Source organism: Aquila chrysaetos, chromosome 11 (genome assembly GCF_900496995.4).
Source record: "Aquila chrysaetos chrysaetos chromosome 11, bAquChr1.4, whole genome shotgun sequence".
Classification (NCBI taxonomy): domain Eukaryota; kingdom Metazoa; phylum Chordata; class Aves; order Accipitriformes; family Accipitridae; genus Aquila; species Aquila chrysaetos.
Window position 1 is genome coordinate 31,005,037 of NC_044014.1, and position 19,446 is coordinate 31,024,482.

Below are 19,446 nucleotides of genomic sequence, written 5' to 3' on the forward strand. Positions count from 1 at the left end.
TATGAGTGGAAACCAGCCCAAGAGAATACATGCCAGATTCTTCTGCTCTGGCAAGGCACATATTTACAAGACTCATAACTCAGTATAAGCTCATTCAAGTGAAAGACAAGATGCGTTACTAATTTAAGAGGAATTTGAAATGTGGCCATTTGCTTTCAGTTTTGATAATTTTGTAAGGCAGTTTTAAGAAAAGACAGGGTTGCTCTGCACCCACACATAGGCGCTATTCAGACATGTAAACATTTGCTCATATGCATGTGTATATGTAAACGTACCCAGGAAGGCATCTACCGAGGTCATATGAAGTATAGTCAGAAACATTACAAATTAGTGGTCTTTGTCATAGGCTTTGGAATTAATTCTGGGGAACAGAATATGCTACAGAGATCTCTGTTTACATCCCTCTGGGCTTTGTTACAGAGACAGGTACCACAAAGCTCTGCATAAATCTACTGAGCTCATGAGCTGCGCCATATTGTGCTCACTATGAAAAATACAATGTTACTGGTAAGTCTAATGAGGGGCCTGAGGGCTGTGATAAAGGCCTAAGGAAAAAAACAAAGGAAGAAAAAAATATTAATAATCACACTTCATGTAGCATGTCCCTAATTTTTTAATGCACGTAATTATCAGAATAGTGATGCTGAAGAGAAGAAAAAATATTAATTTTTTCTTTTGCTGACAGTCCCTGCAGAAGCTATTTATGTGCAGTCATATACTGACATGCATACTCAGATATATTTTCCTGAAACCTGTAGAGTTTTGTCTAAGCAAGCAAGAGCTTCAGAATGTGTGTGTAAATAAACTAAAGAATATCTGTTTTATAATGAGAAGGGTGTATTGTGGTATAAATATTGCAGAGCACATTAAATAAACATGGTCACATATGACCAGGTATCTATTAAGTGAGCACATCACAGGAGAAGTTAATTATCTAAGAGTGTAACTAGGAACCATTTAGAATCACTAGAGATTAAGTTGCTTTATTTGTTTATCCTCTGAATAGGCAGTAGGTTGTTGCAATGAAAAGTCCCTAAGCAGCACAAAGCTTCAGCTCTTCATCAACCCTAAGATGACAGAGTTTTGTCAACAATAGTTTGAAGTTCTGATAAACCAAAAATTTTCCTCAAAGTGATTTTGTGCAAAATATAAAATATGCTGGCACAAAACAGTATTTAAGATGTAAAGGTGCAAAATATTTATGGTTCTTTTGATATCTTAAGCTGCTCAAGGGAAGGAAGAAGGCTTACATGGTAAGTATGTACTTCCCTCATATTGCACCCCCCCCAAAAAAAGTATACACAGACTTCTTCAAAACTGATCGTTGGTGTCAGAGACTAATATCCCAGGAGTGATGTATAATTTCAGTATATTAATATGATGTTTCTAGACTTGAAAAGGCATTGTGTTTCAGTGGACATGCAAAAACATTAATTCTGATGGAAATTTGATTTTGCTTGGGCCATGAAATTCATGAAGAAAACTGTCCACTATTCATCCTATACAGCATAACAACATTGCAGACACTGTTTAGTTAAGGATATGTTTGTGCAAACCGCTCTAGTACAAAGAGCAACTGATGAAGAAGGATTTAATCACATAAAAGTCTTGAAAGCAAGATGAAGCCAATCCCTTTAAATTACTTAAGTACTGCTTAAACCCTGTAATTAACATATAGTAATAAATATTTCATCTTTAACAAGCCCATTGGGAGCAGTTTGTTAAACATTTCTTTCTAGTCACGGGGAATTATGTACGGTCATTTTATCATGTTCTGTATTAGACAATTGTATTTTATCCTCTTTATTTTATCCACAGCAGTGGAGACTCTCATTTGGGGAAATATAATCTTTCTTCAAATGTGTTTTGCTTTTTACTAGTTAAGTTTACCCTCGCAAAGTCCTGGCCAGCAGACAGTGACGGTTCACATTTACTTGACGGACTCTCCTGTGAAACCGACTTACTACAGATACAGGAGCTCTACTGGAAACGCCAGCAAGACTACCCAAGGCACCACTGCAGAAGTAACCTCGCAACCTGGGCAAGGTAATTTGGGGAGACTAGAAAGAAGAACCGAGGTCTCCTCTATGGTACAGCCAAGCCCCAGACAGAGGATACCAGGGGTGCGTTTTCAGGCACCTTCTAACATTGACCTGCACTTTTTCCTTTACCCCACGTAGCATCGCAGGTGCAGGGAGAAATCTGCGAGAGCACCAAACATCACTGCCCTTCAACCAAGTTCCTGTGCAGAGAGCTGCTATTCCACTGCAAGACCAACTGAAATGCGGTCACTTAAACCACTACTAAAACAAACCCATTATACTGATAATGTTTAACGTCCATCCAAGGAAAATAGTTGAGAGCCAAGCTGAGCTCTTACACAGAGCTTCTTCACTTGTGATAGTCTGAGCATACCCTCTCTCCTGTAGGGGAGGAGAATATAAAGCTGGCTGGGTATGACACAGGCAGAAAGTTTCTGTGTGCTCCTTTATGAGAGTATCAGTGAATTTATGGGCTATTGAATAGGAAGTAAAGATTTCTGCAACAGACGCTATGTTTCAGTGTTTCACGCATCTTCAGTGATGACTACAATTTTTTTCCCCTCTAAACAAATTAGATCTCCATTTGCCAGTAATGACTGCATCACTTAAATATCAGAAAGGAACTGCTTGGTGCACTGATTAATAATTGAAAACTTTGAAGAAATCTGTGAAACATTTTCAAATCAAAGCTAGTAAATCTCTAAAATATTCTTTTTCTTGAATAAATTTGCCTTTTGTTCTTTTATTCATTTTAGATAATAGGCTACATTTTAAATAATGGCATTAAGAAAAGCACAAGCTGAAAAAAGAGTTGAGGAATATCTAAAATCAGAAGTGGTTTCAACAGTTTAAAAAAAAAAAAAAGCAAGAATTAAAAGAGAGGCAATATTCATCTGTTTCCTTCTTGCAAGTGTGTTGAATTTCTATTTCAGTCTGTGTGATGTTTCCTGATATCTTACACTGATGATTAAGAAAATGTACCCACTTAATATCTGTCCTTGTTCTGCATAAACATGAAGAAAAACTTTCAATAATCAGTTTTTAATCAGTAGAGTCCCTCAAATCAAGACTCCTATTGCTACACAGTTGGACTTCACGGAACTACTAAATGACCAAAGGGAACAAAAAAATACAAAAACTTTTTCATCAGAGCTAATAGAAATCTTGAATGCCTTTTGCCATTTAAAGTCTCATGTTATAGTTATCCTAGTCAGTAACGTTTACTACCCAAGAACAAGGGCAGAAAGATACATGCAAAATTACCCTAATCCGCAAAGATTTTTTTGGTGTGCTATAATGGTCTGTGTTTTCATCAGCATGGAGAGGTTGTATGACAGGTACTGATGAAAGCTCCGAGACCTGCAATCTTGTCCACAGGACACGGAGAGAGGGAAGAGCAGCAGTCAAGTGTCTGTCCATCCCAGCAGATCTCACCTGGGGATGGTGGCTGGAGCCTGGCAAAAGGCAGGTCATTCTTCACCTCTCTCCAGGGAAGGAGAATTTATTTTTAAAGGGTTTGTTTTGTTGGGGTTTTTTTTTGGAAAAAAAAAAAAAACAAACCCAAAAAACCAAACCACATGCATTTCTCTACCATCTTTCATGCAAAGGTTTCCTCACCTTTTCCGAACAAACCTCACTGCACTTGCACTGCAAGTGGCAGTATTTTACATCCCAAGCAGCTTTTGCCCGTGGCTTGCATCAGAAATCCACAGCTACACTATGGGTTTTTCTCTAGGCCTTAAAGTCCTTGGAAGCTCTGATAATAATTCAAAGGACAGTATTTCCTTCACCCCGGGAGCAGGATGAGGCACCCCTACCTGGTTCCCACCAGCCAGGTCCCTCACCTGCCTGTAGAAAGTACAAACGGCCGGGAGCCCGCGGCCCCCTTTCCCTCCTGAGCCTTTCCCAGCAGCCATCCTCAGCCTCCCTCGCCATTGTTTAACTCCGTAACTCCAGTCCTTCCTACTGCAGAAGTGGCCAGCAATGGCCCGCCGGGGCCCGTGCAGGGACCCCCTGCCCCACGGCGGGTGCCCAGGGGCCCAGCCGCAGCCCTCCATTCTGGGAAAACAAGGTGAAGGAGTTGAAGTATTTAGGGGACGATGGCAAAGGACATAGAGATGGGCCAGCTCAGACCAAAACCTGGGCTTTAACCAGCTAACCACAGGCAGCATTTGCTTGGCCACCCACACACAGGCCAGTCCCATCAGCCATAATTAAGCGGTCACTTGTGCTGGGTAACTCGTTAGCCTGGCAGGTGCCCTCACAGCCCCCCCATGGCATCCCACAGCCCAGTGCCAACCTGAGGAGCTGCCAGTAAAATTAAAACATACTGAATTCACTGAACCAATACACAAGACAACAGCAAACTTTTTTCTTCCATCTTTGACCACACTTGGCAACTTTACAAAGATATTTCATCTGCTTTTATGGATTTTCTGGCTGTACATGATTTTTGAGTGCACCTCTATTTAATGTTTTAAACAATGTTCAAAGCCATCTGTGCCACTGGCAAAAAGCTAGGTCGAGCAACAACAGTCTGTGACACCTGCGTAAAAAGTTAACAGCAATCAAAAAGACTTTTTTTAATATATATATAAATGCATGTGCATGTGTGCATAGAGCAGAGGTTCCCAAGCTTTCATTTTGTTATTATTAGGAGCAGTGGTTATTCCCATCTCTGTATCAGAGGCAGTAGGTCTGCTGTTTGTGCACCAAGGTAAGAGCTACTAGAGCTCTTGAGACAGCAACCAGAGTCTAGCCAAGGGGTTTCTTAAAAAAAACCAAAACAAAACAAGCCCCAAACAAACAAAAAACCCCAAACAATACCCCCCAACACACACACACTTTCATCTACTTGGTTCAAACAACGCACACACATTCCCGTTTCTTGCCTAGTCTCATATGTTAATTTTTACCTCCTAGAACAAGCAGAATGGTTCCTTTTACAGAGAACAGGTCTGCTCTAGCAGACTGACTCCCACTGTACGATGGGCAAAGGTTTCCACCAAGCACACCCCTGCTGTTAGCGCAGTTCATCAGGTAGCTACTAGGAAACAAAAATAATTCTGTGACAGAAGCTGTTTGTCTCAGCAAGTCTTTGGCTGTTGTGGGCACGCATGAAGTGGTATCTCACCCACAAATACAATGAAGTCAATTGACTCTCACATTTGCAGTTTCTTACTTCCGAGTTACAAAGCTGTGATTTGAATTTCAGTGCAGACTGCTTGCAGAAGAGGCCTATATAATACTTCAGTCCTTTTCAAACACTCTCCAAAGATTAATTGATTGCTATTTAGTATGTAAAAAGTATTTAACTTTTCAGCCAGTTCTAACAAAGTATTTGTTTTCTGTGAGATCAGAGAGGTACTCTTAACCCGGTTTAAAGCTGCCATTACAGAAACTTGCATTCATTGTTGATAATGTACCTACTGAATGTGCATCTATTTAAGAACTCTCTGTCAGAGTTTTTTATTCAAGGGGCCTCATTGAAGAAAAGCAGCAGAATTCTGGCAATAAGTACAATCTATGGATTTAGCAATTTATAATGCTTCAGTAAGCTTTTGAACATTTACTATCTGAAAGTGCAGGCAACAGGAAAAGTAATTCAATAGAAAGATATGTTGAGCCAACATGTTTAGAGAAATGAATCCCGGTGTTTAGAAATGAGAGAAGTTAATTCCAGTCTAGTTCCAGTATTTTAAAAATGCTGCTTGCAATAGAAATGTGCTCACTTATTACTTTAAAAAATTAGAATAGGCTAAAACAAAATATTCTAATATAACCTCAATGCTATTACTACTTTTAACCCAATGGTTTTGAATAATTACCTTTTTCTAGTCCAAATGCTGTCTCCCTCACTGCTACTACATTTAAATAAGCCACTATTGAGAAAACAAACAGAAAACGGAAAAATGAGCTGCCCTAGCACTCTTACCAATGGGATGCTAACGCCAGCACTCAAAGGAGAAACTGTCAAAAAGAACAGCCATAACAGAGAATTTCTTTCTTACATATTTTTATTGTATTGGGGTTTCTTACATTCTTTGATGGAATTTTTATGCAATTATTATGCCACAATCTACGATACACAATGAAAATGGAAACCTGTCATTTACCACTTACATTTCTATGTTAATTTTTGTTTTCTACCTCTGCATATACTGTGGCATAAGTGCATTTATCATATTTCATGCAGTACTGACCTGCCTTCTGCAAACGGAATACAATAAACAGTGCCAGCACTATTTAGCTGCACTCAATTCTTGCCACAGAAACAAGCATTCATAAAAGCATTAAAATACTTTGGATGATGGTTACTGCCTATCAGCTTAATGTTTTGAGCTATAGAAACGGACAGGAGACAGTATTTGCTGCTGTCAACTGCAGTACTTTCCACATTCAATAGGTTTGAAAAGACTGAATTATCTTCAATGTTTCAATGAGAGAAAAAGCCCAAGGCAACCAGCCTGATTTAAAAGGATGCTACTGAGTTTCACGAACATTAGACTAAGTTTGGTTCTGGATCCCATGGTAAGTATCTTATCACATTAATTTTATGCTCTGACAGAAGGATATTTTTTTTCACCATCATGTTGTCTCCAGGCCAAATAAAGGGACAGCATAAGGCACACATCCCTTTTTGGTAACCTGCTTGGACAAGTAGTACCTGATCATATCTAGAAGTTTTGAATACAGCTTCTTATTTTGACAAGACAAGAAGCTCTCCAGCATCACCTGACTCTCTGAATCAGGCATAAAGTGTCAAGCCTTATTATGTCACAGCCAATACAGCAGCAGCGGGGTAAAACTTACTGCCAAGAACACAAGTATGTCCCAGGAGCACACTCAGGACAGGGAATGGGGGTGAAGTGTCATCTATGTGTTTTCCAGTCACTTGTTAGGATGTATCAGAGTGGCTGCTCAGCAGACCTAGCATAACCCTCCGGGCACTGCAGGGGCACGGGGCCCTTCTGCAGCTAGTTACTGCTTCCCGCTTCGGCACAGGCATCGCCATTCCTCTGCATCCTACCACACCACGTACTCTGTTAATCGAGCAGTTCCCTCTGCCAGCCAGCAGAAAGAAGGGAAGAAGTCTCCTGCCACTACATAGTCTAGTGTTGCAGAAACCCGCAGTCACAAGGTTCACCCTCCTGGGTGAAGCTCTCCTGGGGGCAGAGGGAACAGGACTTCTGACAACACTAGGTCTTGTATTAAGAGGGGAGAGGAAAGTGGTGCCCACCTGCCTTCTAGCACTGTGGAAGAAGCACAAGCAGAGGCACTCTGAGACCACCCTGCTGTGCAGTGCCTCCCAGGAAGCCAAGCACTGCTTCCCGGGAAGAGAAACAACCCCTGCTGTTCTCTCCCCTCCAGCACCTGCTGTACATCAGCCGCCTTACACAGAGCCAGCTCTTGAGGCGGTTCACTTTTATGTCCATACTGAAAGTACATGGCAATTGATATCCTAATTGACAAGTAAACACAAGGGGGGGAAAAAGAAAAATTGACAAAAATCAATTACTACCTGTACAAAACCACAGCATGTGCCTTTGGTCAATCAGCAACTGTTGCTTGCTCACCTTCCTCTTAACATAAAAAAGGGTGACTAAATCAGGAATTGCCACTTTAGAGTTGAATTAGTATCAGCAAGGAGATGTGAGGCAGGGATTAGCACTGGACAAAGCAGAGAACCCGCTCCTTGTTGCACAAACACAGATTTCTCATCCAAACACCATCTTTTTACAGGTGCTACCAGGTCAAAGAAAAGCAGATCCTAGTAGTTTGGTGAGGGAAAGAGTGTTCAGCCAAAACAAGGATGTTCACAGGACCCCACAGTTCCCTAATACCACAGAGCATCAAAGCAGGCAGCCCAGGGAGTGGGAGCAATTGGTGCTGTCACCTCTTACTTGTGAAGTCATTTGACGCTGAATTCTCCTGCTGATCGCCCACTGCTCCATCAGCTGTGGTCTTGTGTAGACATCTTCCCTCCCCAGCTACCCCCAACAAATCTTTTCATGGTCCCTTTTATTTCTGCCTTCATCACCCTCCTCCAGCTTATACCTAAGTAATCCACACCACTTTTGTTGTCACCCATAGTTTAGCAACTTTGTAATCTGACTGCCTATTTCCAGCCTCCTCCTCACATCACCAGGCTACCTTACATCTCCTTCCAACAACCACACTCAGTACACTTCCCTACCAAAGTCATCTATCAACTCTTTACTTTTTGGTTTCATTAGTCCTCTCCAATATATCTAGAAATAACTGTCAACCATTTTCCTTGTAACAATGCACCTTGTTTACGTAGTGGCTCCCAAACTCTTCTTTTTCAGGGATGTGCATAACTATCATGCTGTCCATGCCTGCTCTACTTACAGTAATTAGTGCCCGCAGACTGAGATTGGAGCCTCACTGAGCTAGCACTGCATCCTTGGACAGGAGACTCTCCTTGTGCCAGAGAGGTCCCAATCTAAATAGACAAGTGACAAAAAATGGCGGAAGGTAAGTTGGAATTTTTTTTTTTTTCTTTACAAACTGGGGAGCAAGGTGCAGATTAATGAAGTCAGCTGCTGGATCGTTTTATCTGGTAAAGTAAAAGTATGTAATTTCCAGTATTTTTCCCACTTTTATCTCCTCTTTCGGATGGAGTGATTTGAGAGACTACTAGTCAGAGATGGGTCGGAGCCCTGCAGTCAGAATGTCTTTCCCTCAAAGGCCTCCAGGTTGAAAGCTGTATCCAAGAACCTTCTGAGTGATACCAGATGCGTGTTCTTGTTGCCTGTGGCAGCTGCAGCAGCAGGCTCTCGGCCAACATACCTTTGTGACAAAAAGAATTGGGCAGACAAATGAGGTGAGAAGAGAGACTATTTTGACACTAACAAGCATGAGAACAAGCTGCTGAATGCATTCAAGTCAGCTTGGCAGATTTGGACATTTAATCATCAATCCTTCTTAAATAAAAATCAATCTAAGTTGCACCATCAGTTATACTTTCTGGTCAGCTTCCCCCTCTTTTCCCCCTCCCATCAATATTAAGCTGTGTCTTCTCCCCCATCCCCCCCAGAGCAGCCAGCTACACTGTCTCATAATTAGGTAACTTGCTTTTGGCGATCAAGACTCTCATTCCTCCAACAGCTGCATGGGCAGATCTGAGAGACAATTATCTAAAATAAATGCAAAGGTACCTGGACTGAGCTCTTACAACAATTGTTTCCTCCAGAAACCTAATATTTGGAGCGAAATTCTTAAAAAAATGACAGAATCTTAGACAACGAGAGAAAAAAATCCAGGACAGCTAAGTGCTGTGCTAAGTGACAATAAATACAGAGCTAGCTGCTACTGATTTTCTTTTAGAACTACAAGGAGGAGCAGGATATGCATGATGCATTTGAGATAGTCATCTAGACTTTTCCCTCCTTCACTCAAGAACCCAAACTCAGAGGTTTTGATTTATGAAGAACCTGACTTCCCCAGGAATAACATCCTCAAATCAAAAACAAATTTAAAGCAAAAAAAACCCCCAAACAACCAAACAAAAAAAAAAAACCAACCAAATTTAAAAGCAAACAAATCAGCCCAGGAGATAGAGCAATTCTTTAAAGTCTCATACCATATAGGTCGAGTGTGGTTCACAATAGTGCGGAAACGAGGTTTGACATAATCATAATATCCACTGTTTTTGTGTTCCTCCTGACACCAAACTAGATCAGCACCTGGATACTTCTCAAGTTCTTCTTTCAGCAAGTCAAAGGGGAACGGTGAGATCTGGAAAGAGAGGGTAATAACTGGCAAAGCTTTCCCTTACATGGTGTTAGCCCGTGGTAGGAAAGCCTTTTATCTATCAGGTATTACAACCACCCATTGTAATTAATCATTTAGTACCTAACATAATTGCTATATGTTCTTTAAAGTGACTCGTATTTCTTTAATTGATTTCATGCTGTCAGAAGTGAATACACACATATTTTATAGTTGTACCAGTATGAACAGAAGTAGGTCATAGTCCAGATCTCCTGCATTCCTACAGTTTTTCTAGTGAAGTAGCTGTGACAATACAAGTCCTTAATTAGTGAATGACAATATAGCTGCAAAGTCTACTATTCACAACGTTTAAACCTAGCAGATTGGATATACAAATTTAAGGTGCCATAATATTGTAACCTTCACTTTGTTACGTTGTTCTGGAAAAGTTACCAAGCTTTCTGGATCTCATTGTCCATGTCCTGGTTTAATCCCAGCCAGCAACTTAGCACCACACAGCTGCTCACTCACTCCCCCCCCACCCAGTGGGATGCAGGAGAAAATCGGGAAAAGTAAAAATTGTGGGTTGAGATAAGAACGGTTTAATAGAACAGAAAAGAAGAAACTAATAATGATAATACTAATAAAATGACAACACTAATAATAAAAGGATTGGAATGTACAAATGATGCGCAGTGCAATTGCTCACCACCCGCCGATCGACGCCAGCTAGTCCCCGAGCGGCGATTCCCTGCCCCCACTCCCCAGTTCCTATACTGGATGGGACATCCCATGGTATGGAATACCCTGTTGGCCAGTTTGGGTCAGCTGCCCTGGCTGTGTCCTGTGCCAGCTTCTTGTGCCCCTCCACCTTTCTCGCTGGCTGGGCATGAGAAGCTGAAAAATCCGTGACTTTAGTCTAAACACTACTGAGCAACAACTGAAAACATCAGTGTTATCAACATTCTTCTCATACCGAACTCAAAAACATAGCACCATGCCAGCTACTAGGAAGACAATTAACTGTATCCCAGCTGAAACCAGGACAGTCTAGTACACTCTTGATGTGTTCCTTCTCCACAAGGCCATGAAGGATTAGATAATGTCTTGTAAGATGCAAAGTGCTATAAAAATGCTATCACCATCCTTTCTGGCAAGTGATATCTATTTAAAAGCATAGGAACCCCTTGCTGAAAGTCTCCCCAAGGACCCTGTCTTCTGAGGATCAGGGAGCTCACCTGTTCAAGCCTGGTTATAGCTACTTGTTTCTCCAGGTCTTGATTCTTTCTCTCTTTCACAAGATCATAGTATACTTTTCCTGTGCAGAAAATCACTCGCTTGACCTCATGTGGTGCATGAGCTGCCAGCCCATTCTCAGGAATCACGCGTTGGAAAGTGGTACCTAGTTAGAGCACAAATTAGAAAAGTGATCTCAGTGAACTGCCATTGTAATAAAGCAGCCCAGGAAACAGTCCTTTACTGAGCAAGCAGCAGGTTGCAATGGTCACGGCGTTCTGCTGCCTCTCTACTCCTACTTTTCAGACCAGTAATTCTGCTAAAGTGCTAAGCAGTTTAGTTTCAAGAAGTTAAAAGACTGTCAATAATCCACTCTTCCACACTTAATAGACAGAAACATATTAACAGTGGATTCTTTTTTAGCTTTATGTTGCGCATTACACCTTCAATTTTAAATTGATTGGATAGCTCACCTTTACTTCCATTTTTTTTTTCAGAGAATTACCTGAAATATTGTTTCTTCTTTCCAAGATGATCTCAACCATGTAACATTAATATAGGTTTAGAAAATTTTAGAACATTTTTATATAAAAGCATAACACATATTCACAATGCAACTAAATCTGGCAACTGCAGAAATATTTACACAAGCACACACATTACTGCCATAAATTTATGTGATTTAAACCTCTGTTTGAGAGCTAAAACAGCGTTAGCCAAAGAAAGAATTAGCATAGTACTGAGCGATATGTTTAAGTGGTAAGATACAATATCAGATGCATATCCTCACTGCTAGATATCTTTTCCCCTGTGATATCATCTCCCGGGAGAACAGTTTGCTTGGGATACATGAAACTGGAAGAGGGACTTGATGGTCTAAAAGATCCTTTCCTTTGCTCTCTTATATGATTGATTAGAACTATTCCCACATTAACCAACTGCAAGGTAGCAGACAGTGGCATGACCTCCCAGTCTGAATTAGCACACCCACTTACCAGGAGAATAAGCTCCTGTTTGAACCATTTATCTTGTGGGGGAGAAAAGCAGCAGCACGACCACATGAAAGAGGGACTGATTTATGTCAGAATTATCCTGTCTCACTGAACAGCAGAATTCTTCATTAAAAAAGACTGAATCTGCGCTTCATTGGGTCAGCTAGAGTCAGTCTTCCTCTCCTTCTCAGCTTTCCATTAAAAATAGAGCAAAAAGAGTTAGCTGAGAGTCAGCAATGCTTTACTACTTGCTGTCCTCTTCAGCAGGAACATGAAAGTATGTCAGAATTCAATGTTAATTAGGAGTTTGGCCACTGTTGAGTATTAGCCTGAAGTAGAGGGGACTCCCAAGACAAAGTGACAAATCTCAATCTCTACAGAATTTCTAATCTGACTAATTCAACAAAGCTTTTAAACAGTAATCAAAAACAGCAAATGCCTTTGCTTGAGAAGCAAACTTTACTCACCTACAAAAAGGAGCTAATGCAATATTTAAGCATGTTTATATACTGTAACTTGCTTTCAAAAAACCAAGCAGTTACTCTGTGCTGAAAGCAGTCAAGATACCCACTAGAACTGGAGTCAGACCACCACACCTATCCTCTCCACACCTCTCTCACTCTGAACGATCACTTTAATCACTCACTCCACTACATTTCCTCATGCCACTCTAACACGTTCTAACCAGTGCATGGCATGGCAAGACAAATCCCTTCAGTTTTTGGTATTACCTCTGCAGTTGCTACATATCTCTTGGTGCTGATGGCATGCCAACAACAGCTGGGAGTGGTAGCCTACAGCTCTGAACTCACTGATCTCACTTCAGATCACTGGTGTGACATGGCAGCCCCAGAACTGAGCATTGTAAGAAGAAATAGGCCCCTCATTCTTCCAAATGGGCACAGTGTGATTACAACCTAACCCTCACATCTGGGGGCGGAGGGGCAGTACAAAGAACAAGTCAATTTTTATATGAAGAGAAAAAGAGCAGAGGGACCTAACAGCCTATTGAGAGGAATATCCCTGCAGAGAGGGGAATGCACTTTTCCACTGCCTTTAAGATTAACAGTTGATTACAAGAGAAGCCTGTTAAAATTAAGAATCTGTACTTGAAAGCAGACTTTTCAGCAAAAGTCCATGCTAGATCTCACTACAACAGCTCCACAGAAATTATGCCAAAGGAAAAGGCAAACTCTCCAGAGCAGATTCTCTTCTTCACAGTCTGACATGCGACTTGGTGTAGCTCATTATTTGTCCACAATACTTTAAGGTGACCTACCAGACACCATTTCATCAAAACTGGATTTAGCTTCTGGATGCCTCAGCAGTGACTTGGGTGTCAAAATAATCAGCTGTAAGACAGAAATATTTCCAACACTCAGGAACTGCTTTATCTACATTATTACATGCAACATTTGTAACACTGTTCATACAAACCCCACAAACTGAATATGCTATAGATCAAATTAATGTGAATAGCAAACACAGTAAATTATTTTTTCCTGTTTTGAAAGCCTTGGAAGTTTTAAAATTATTCAAAAGATTTGGGTACTCCACTCCCTTTAAAGGTTCTCAAAAACCATTGCTTATGCTTCTTTTTTGAGAACAAAATGAAATCACAGGCTATGAACCAGTAATACATTCAACAGTTTTATCTTAGGTTTTTGAAGTTCCAGCAATTAGACATGCAGATTATAGTTATGTAACCTGTTAGGTACATTGTGTCTTGACAAGCTCATCTGAAGGTCTGCACAGCTAGAAGGAAGTAAAGCTGAAAATTAAGTTTTACTAAGTCAGAACTGAGTTTCATTCCATCAAATCAGCGATTTCAACCTGTGTTCAATTAAGGTTTTTCACCAATGATTCTTGTTCTTTTCAGCAGTATGTCATACACAAAGAAAGACCCCTCTTTATGTGAGGGTTAATATACCTAGAATAATCAAGTCCATTACAGTAACTTTACCGGTTTTCTGAATGGCAGCAAGATCTGTCTTCTGAGGACGTGAAAGTAATTGGCTGGAGTTGAACAATTCACCACAATCCAGTTGCATTCATACAGCTGGGAGACTTCAAACTGCTCACTGAACTCCTGAGAGAGACATTAAAGGCATTAGAAAAACGTCTAAAAGATCAGAAAAAAAGGCTTGAAAGCCATCCTTCTATTTCTGACTCTTAGCAACTCCCTTCCTCAAAAAACTTAATTAGCAGATCTCTGCTGAGATTATATTATTAGCTAGGGAAGCATCCCTACAAATCATTCTCTTCTGTTTCTACTTCTTCCCAAAAATGTATGCAAATAAATGCAAAAAGCTTCCATTAATTTCAGCAAGCTGGGAAGTCCAGGATGGAAGGGTGAGGAGGACTAGGACTTCAGTAGGTGGAAGACAAAATAGAACCCCTTTGAAAGAATCTTAAAACTATAATTCATTTTTTGAGTGTATAGTTAACTCTCTCTCCCCCCCCATTTTTTGGTAGGTGTCCTGTCCTCTTATACTATATTTTAATACATAAAATTCATATGGTTTATATTTATGTATTTTACAAATATGGGGGCGGTATCCATATCTACGTGCATATATATTAGGTAAGCGTATATATAGGTATAGGTACAATAATCTCATTACAGATTGGTACAGCACCTAACATGATTTCCTGGTCCATGGTTTGAGCTCCTACCTTCTATGTTAAAATTTCTAACTTGCTTATTGCGTGCAATTGACAGTGCTTAAATATAGTCAATCAAACAGGTCTTTATTCTGCCAGTACACTGACAAAAATCAGTTTTAGATGAGGAGGAACACGGCTTTGGAACTATCATTGCCCCAAGGGTAACAAACTCAGGGCCGAAATGGAAACATCCATCTTATTCTGCTTTTTTTTTAATTGGTGGGCTTTTCAATTAATGTATAGCAGTGTTTCTTAGGAAATCTGCAGTGGGGAAGTGGATGCCTGGTATCCTATAGAGCTATGTACTTTATCTGTAGAAATGAATGACCAACGTATGAAGGTCTTAGCTGAATCAAATTTAGAAGTTGCTTATTTTCGTGTTCCCAGCAGTACTATTTAGCTCCACTGCAAAAAGCCAGGTGTAGTCTCACTTGGCCTCCTTCAGAAATTAGCTAGAGACACCTATTTGCAGTATGCAGAGCAATATAAACAAGCAGAATCACTGGCCCTGAGGAACAGCCATAAAAAGATCATGCTGCCAGAGATTAATTGTATATGACCTCAGCTTTGCAATGAAGCAGCACATACTGCATACTTCCATTACTTTTACTGGGATCAAGTTAATGTTACACCAAGGCCTGAAGCTAAATCTTACCCCACTATACCTAGCTAAAAGGATGCTTCTTACAAAGAAAAAAATCTCTGAGACGTGAAAAGCAAAAAAAGGACATGGCCTTTGACAAATCTACTTACTGGATAAGCATCAGAATCATCATTGCTCATCTGCAGAAACCTCTCAGGCCTGGCTGATGAATGCTCCGGACCCTGGTAAAGGTATCATTTAAAATAACATTAAAAAGCCAAATCAGCAGTTAGACATCAGTCTAGGTCACGCACTGCGTAAGTACCTCCTGTCACCCTGGCAGCTCTGCACCAGGCTGCACACCTGCCCCCCCCCCAGCCAAAGGTATCAACAGCAGCAGCAGTAGGAAGAGAGGACACACTGCAGGACTGGAATTCTTTGTCTTCCATAAACTGTTTTCCATAGGAGAAGATAGGTTGTACATGGATTTCCAATGATTTTACCAGCTGTAAGTAATTTCCAGCTTCTGTATAGCTGCACAATGAAGACCAGTGAAAGGGCAGTAGGTCCGTGGGGGCACAAGAACAACCTTGCTTATGCAGGGCAAAAAGGAGCAGAAGGAATGTCAGGAAGTGAAACACCGCATGTGTCAGTGTACTGCAGTGACTCACACTTCTTTGGGCCAAATCACAGTTGCATGCTGAACAGGAGCAAACACAAAAAGTTAACTGCCGACTTATCTTTGCTATATTAGCAACAAAAGCAGACTCAGGATCTCTCTCCTACCATTGTTCACTGTTCAGTACCAGACAAAATAGCCTAGATGAAGGCTTCAGCTAAAATGGATCAAAATACATGTACACATTATCTGCCAAACTAACCTATGATTAATTTCTGCCTCCTCAGGAGGTATTTTACATTCTGTCAAAGTACTGAACACTCACATCCACTGCCTCACTAGCAGTACCCAAGGTAATTTCTTTCAGTGCACAAATATTGTTAGATCCATTTTACACTAACAAAACATGCGTGCTGGGCACGGACTATATCAGGAATAAGGAGTGCAACAGAATCTGTTATCTTCCCTCTCATGTCCTTGTTTATAAAGGATGAGAGAAAGCTATGAGTACGAGAATGCAGTGTGCTTTTTTATTTATTGCTAATGCTGGCAGCCTTTGCTTGTTCAAGTGACAGTTACTGTTAGGAAGGACTTTCATTTTGGAGACAGCTGCAGAGTACTTTAACCTGAAGTTATAAACTATTACAGCTCTCAAATCTCTCCATGACTCCTAAGCTAACAATGTTCATAAAGAGCTTTTTTCTTTATATGGCCGTCTCTCATCATAACTTCCTCTGTTGAAACCTTAACATATGATCTCCAAAATCACTCATTTTTTTGACAGCTAGTAGTCCACCTTGATTCAACACATCATCCTCCCTGATTTCAAGTGCAGGAGTCACTCTATGGACTAAGGGAATTCAAAGGAAAAAAACACTCCACCAGCAACAAAGGAGTAACACAAACAGCCAAGAACTGTGCCTTGCATAACTACTCTTTTGAAGTCTGTCTCCACTTTTGAGGCACCAAATAATCTGGTCATAGATGGGTAAAGGCTTGAGAACAAGAAGCAAAGTCGCACAAAACTATGGTGCATAGTAACAGTCCAATATTGCAATACCTCTGCTGTATACATCTATTTGCTGTAAATCAAATCCTACACTAAGTACAACCTATACATGCACAAACATAGTGCTTCGCAAGCACACTGAATTCAGTACGCTGGAAACGGAGATGTTACTAGCAAACAATTAAAGGAGAGACACGTGAGGCTTCCCTCATACACACATACGCTGCCCCAGCAACAACCTCAATCCAGAGCCTCAATGTTCACATCCATCTTTGATTTGTCTGCTGACACCGCCAGTCACATTGCCAGCAACTGCTGCGTGGGATGGCATAGGGTTTACTGTGACCACCTACCCAGTGAGACCTATACTGAATCCATTAGCTACTTTCAGATGAGTCCCCAAGGAGCCGTTAGGCAGCAGAGTCTTTCAATCACAGCCAACTTGCCTGTGAATGCATGACCTAAAGGTGAAGGGATCCATATCCCATTACGAATCCTTCCCCAAATCATTCTGTCCCCAACACTGTAGTTATAGAGAGAATAACGCTTCTGTAATGGAAAGCTCCTCTGGGAAGATAACAGATTTCAACAGCCTGGTGGGATTCTTCAATATTATGAAAACACCTGACACTAGTAGCAAAATCAGCGTGTTTCAGAAGATCTGGGCAAATCTTAGCTGCCAAGTGGCTAAGAGAAAAGAAAGATTAACTGTATTTTAAGTAGCAGAGAACGAGCTCCCTTCAGTGGAGTGCTTCCCCGCAGAGGATCACACCTCCTGCTGAGGGCACATTCAGGCTGTCTCTCAGGATTCATTTAAAAAAAATGAATTTATCAAAACTCTTGTGAACAGTGTCAGACCCTTTATTCTTTACGCACAAATGGGTATGGAAAGCCATTAATAAGATATGAATGCACCCCAGTATATCAGGACAGGATTATAATTGAATGGAAATAAACTGAACTGTTTGTGAGCATGGAAATGACGCAGTTTGTAGTGAAAGGGTCTAGAGCATTTATACAGATGGAGATTGCCACTGTGGCACATACTATGCTTTTCTTAATAGAAAACTAGAAACATACATGCATCAATTCATGAATGTTGATGCACTTGAAAAGGAGAAAATCAACATAGCCTGATATGATGTTCATGTAACTTTTAAAAATAATTTAAAAGATTTGAAGAACAATTCTACTGCTGCTATGAACTTCATACATTATATACAGAGCATGCCCACGCCCTTTCCCTTTAAGACACTGTGTAGTTCTTCCTACTAGCCACCAAAGAAAACAGTCAACAGCTAGTAGAAACATTTTCCTTTTCAGAAAGAGGGAAATTTCTTATTATATCAAACTTACTCAATGTCAGTGATTTTTTAAGAAGTTTTAAAGCTGTTTCATATCATTTCATTGCAAAAGAAGTTAGTGCAGAGTTTACACAGACATACTTCATGCAAAATAAAACCAAGAAAGTACTGCTAGACACTAATGATTTCTTTCTTACTGTACACTAAGAATCCAGCTTTCTAGGGAAAGAAGGCAGTGTCTTAGGGAAAGACAGAAAGATACAAAAAAAAGGGAAAGAAAAAGAAAAGAATGGGGAAAAAGTGGTACGTGCCACTAAGAAGGACACAAAGCTAAGAGCTCAGAAATACTTCTCAGGTTTTTTTGGTTCTCACCAATCAATCTATCCACATTCTTTTCTGTAGCACTGAAGCAGTCCAACATGCTAAACAGTGCCTTCCTCCCCCCAGCTTTGTATCACTATTGGATCCCCAAGACACCTTTGGCTTTTACAGCCGCAGAGGATGGCACAGTAGGCAGCATTTCCCTGCCACACATGCCAGCCAGCAGCTCTCACCATTCCTTCCATTCCATGTGGCAAGAGCAGGACGATCCCGTTGTGACGAACCCACTTGGCCTGGCCGGAGCTGATGAACTGGTCTATTATACACTGCGCCGTGTTGTGGAAGTCGCCAAACTGGGCCTCCCAGCACACCAGGGCATTGGGACTTGCCATAGCAAAGCCAAGCTCAAAACCTGAGAACCAAACAAGTAGGAGAATTAGAAAAGAAACAGACTTGCTGAGAATTGTTTGTTTCTCATAAAAAAAAACCCCAAAATAACAAAAAACCCCAACCAAAAGCCCACCAAAACAAAAACCCAAAACACGAGCATGAACTGGATTTTTGTGGCCCTGTTATAAATCATGCAGTTTTCAGTAGTACCATTTTCACCAGAAAGATTAGCAAATAACATTTTTCCAATCCTGACCCCAATCCTTCAAACTTTTCCTCAAACATTTAAATATCATAGGAGTTTCTAAATGAACAACTAAAACCCCTTGCTCAGCTCAGACTTTTGTGTGATGTTTTCCCAAGAGCTCACTGAGGTAGATACCATTTTTTCCTGTAAAAATCCACTTACAGCCCATTACTAGTTCAAGAAGCTACTTGTTAATTTTATTACTTGCACAGCCCTGCACAACATTGTCTTTTTTTTTTTTTCCCTCTCATATGCAGGCCCTGAACAAAATTATTGGTGACATCAGTCTTCAGTCTATA

At 40.7% G+C, this 19,446-nt stretch overlaps 1 protein-coding gene across 3 annotated transcripts in view; it reads right to left on the bottom strand.

The window, feature by feature from the left end:
- Positions 1–6,040: 6,040 nt before the first annotated feature.
- OGDHL (oxoglutarate dehydrogenase L) overlaps positions 6,041–19,446 on the bottom strand; it is a 58,065-nt gene continuing 44,659 nt past the window's right edge. For all 3 annotated transcript variants that reach the window (XM_030030819.1, XM_030030818.1, XM_030030820.1), the window contains exons 17-23: positions 18,744–18,922; positions 15,428–15,499; positions 13,971–14,096; positions 13,287–13,359; positions 11,018–11,181; positions 9,649–9,803; positions 6,041–8,855 (exon numbers count right to left, since the gene is read on the bottom strand). In XM_030030819.1, coding sequence (XP_029886679.1) covers positions 8,732–8,855; positions 9,649–9,803; positions 11,018–11,181; positions 13,287–13,359; positions 13,971–14,096; positions 15,428–15,499; positions 18,744–18,922 — 893 coding nt within the window. In that variant the 3' untranslated portion in view covers positions 6,041–8,731. The remainder of the gene's footprint in view (positions 8,856–9,648; positions 9,804–11,017; positions 11,182–13,286; positions 13,360–13,970; positions 14,097–15,427; positions 15,500–18,743; positions 18,923–19,446) is intronic.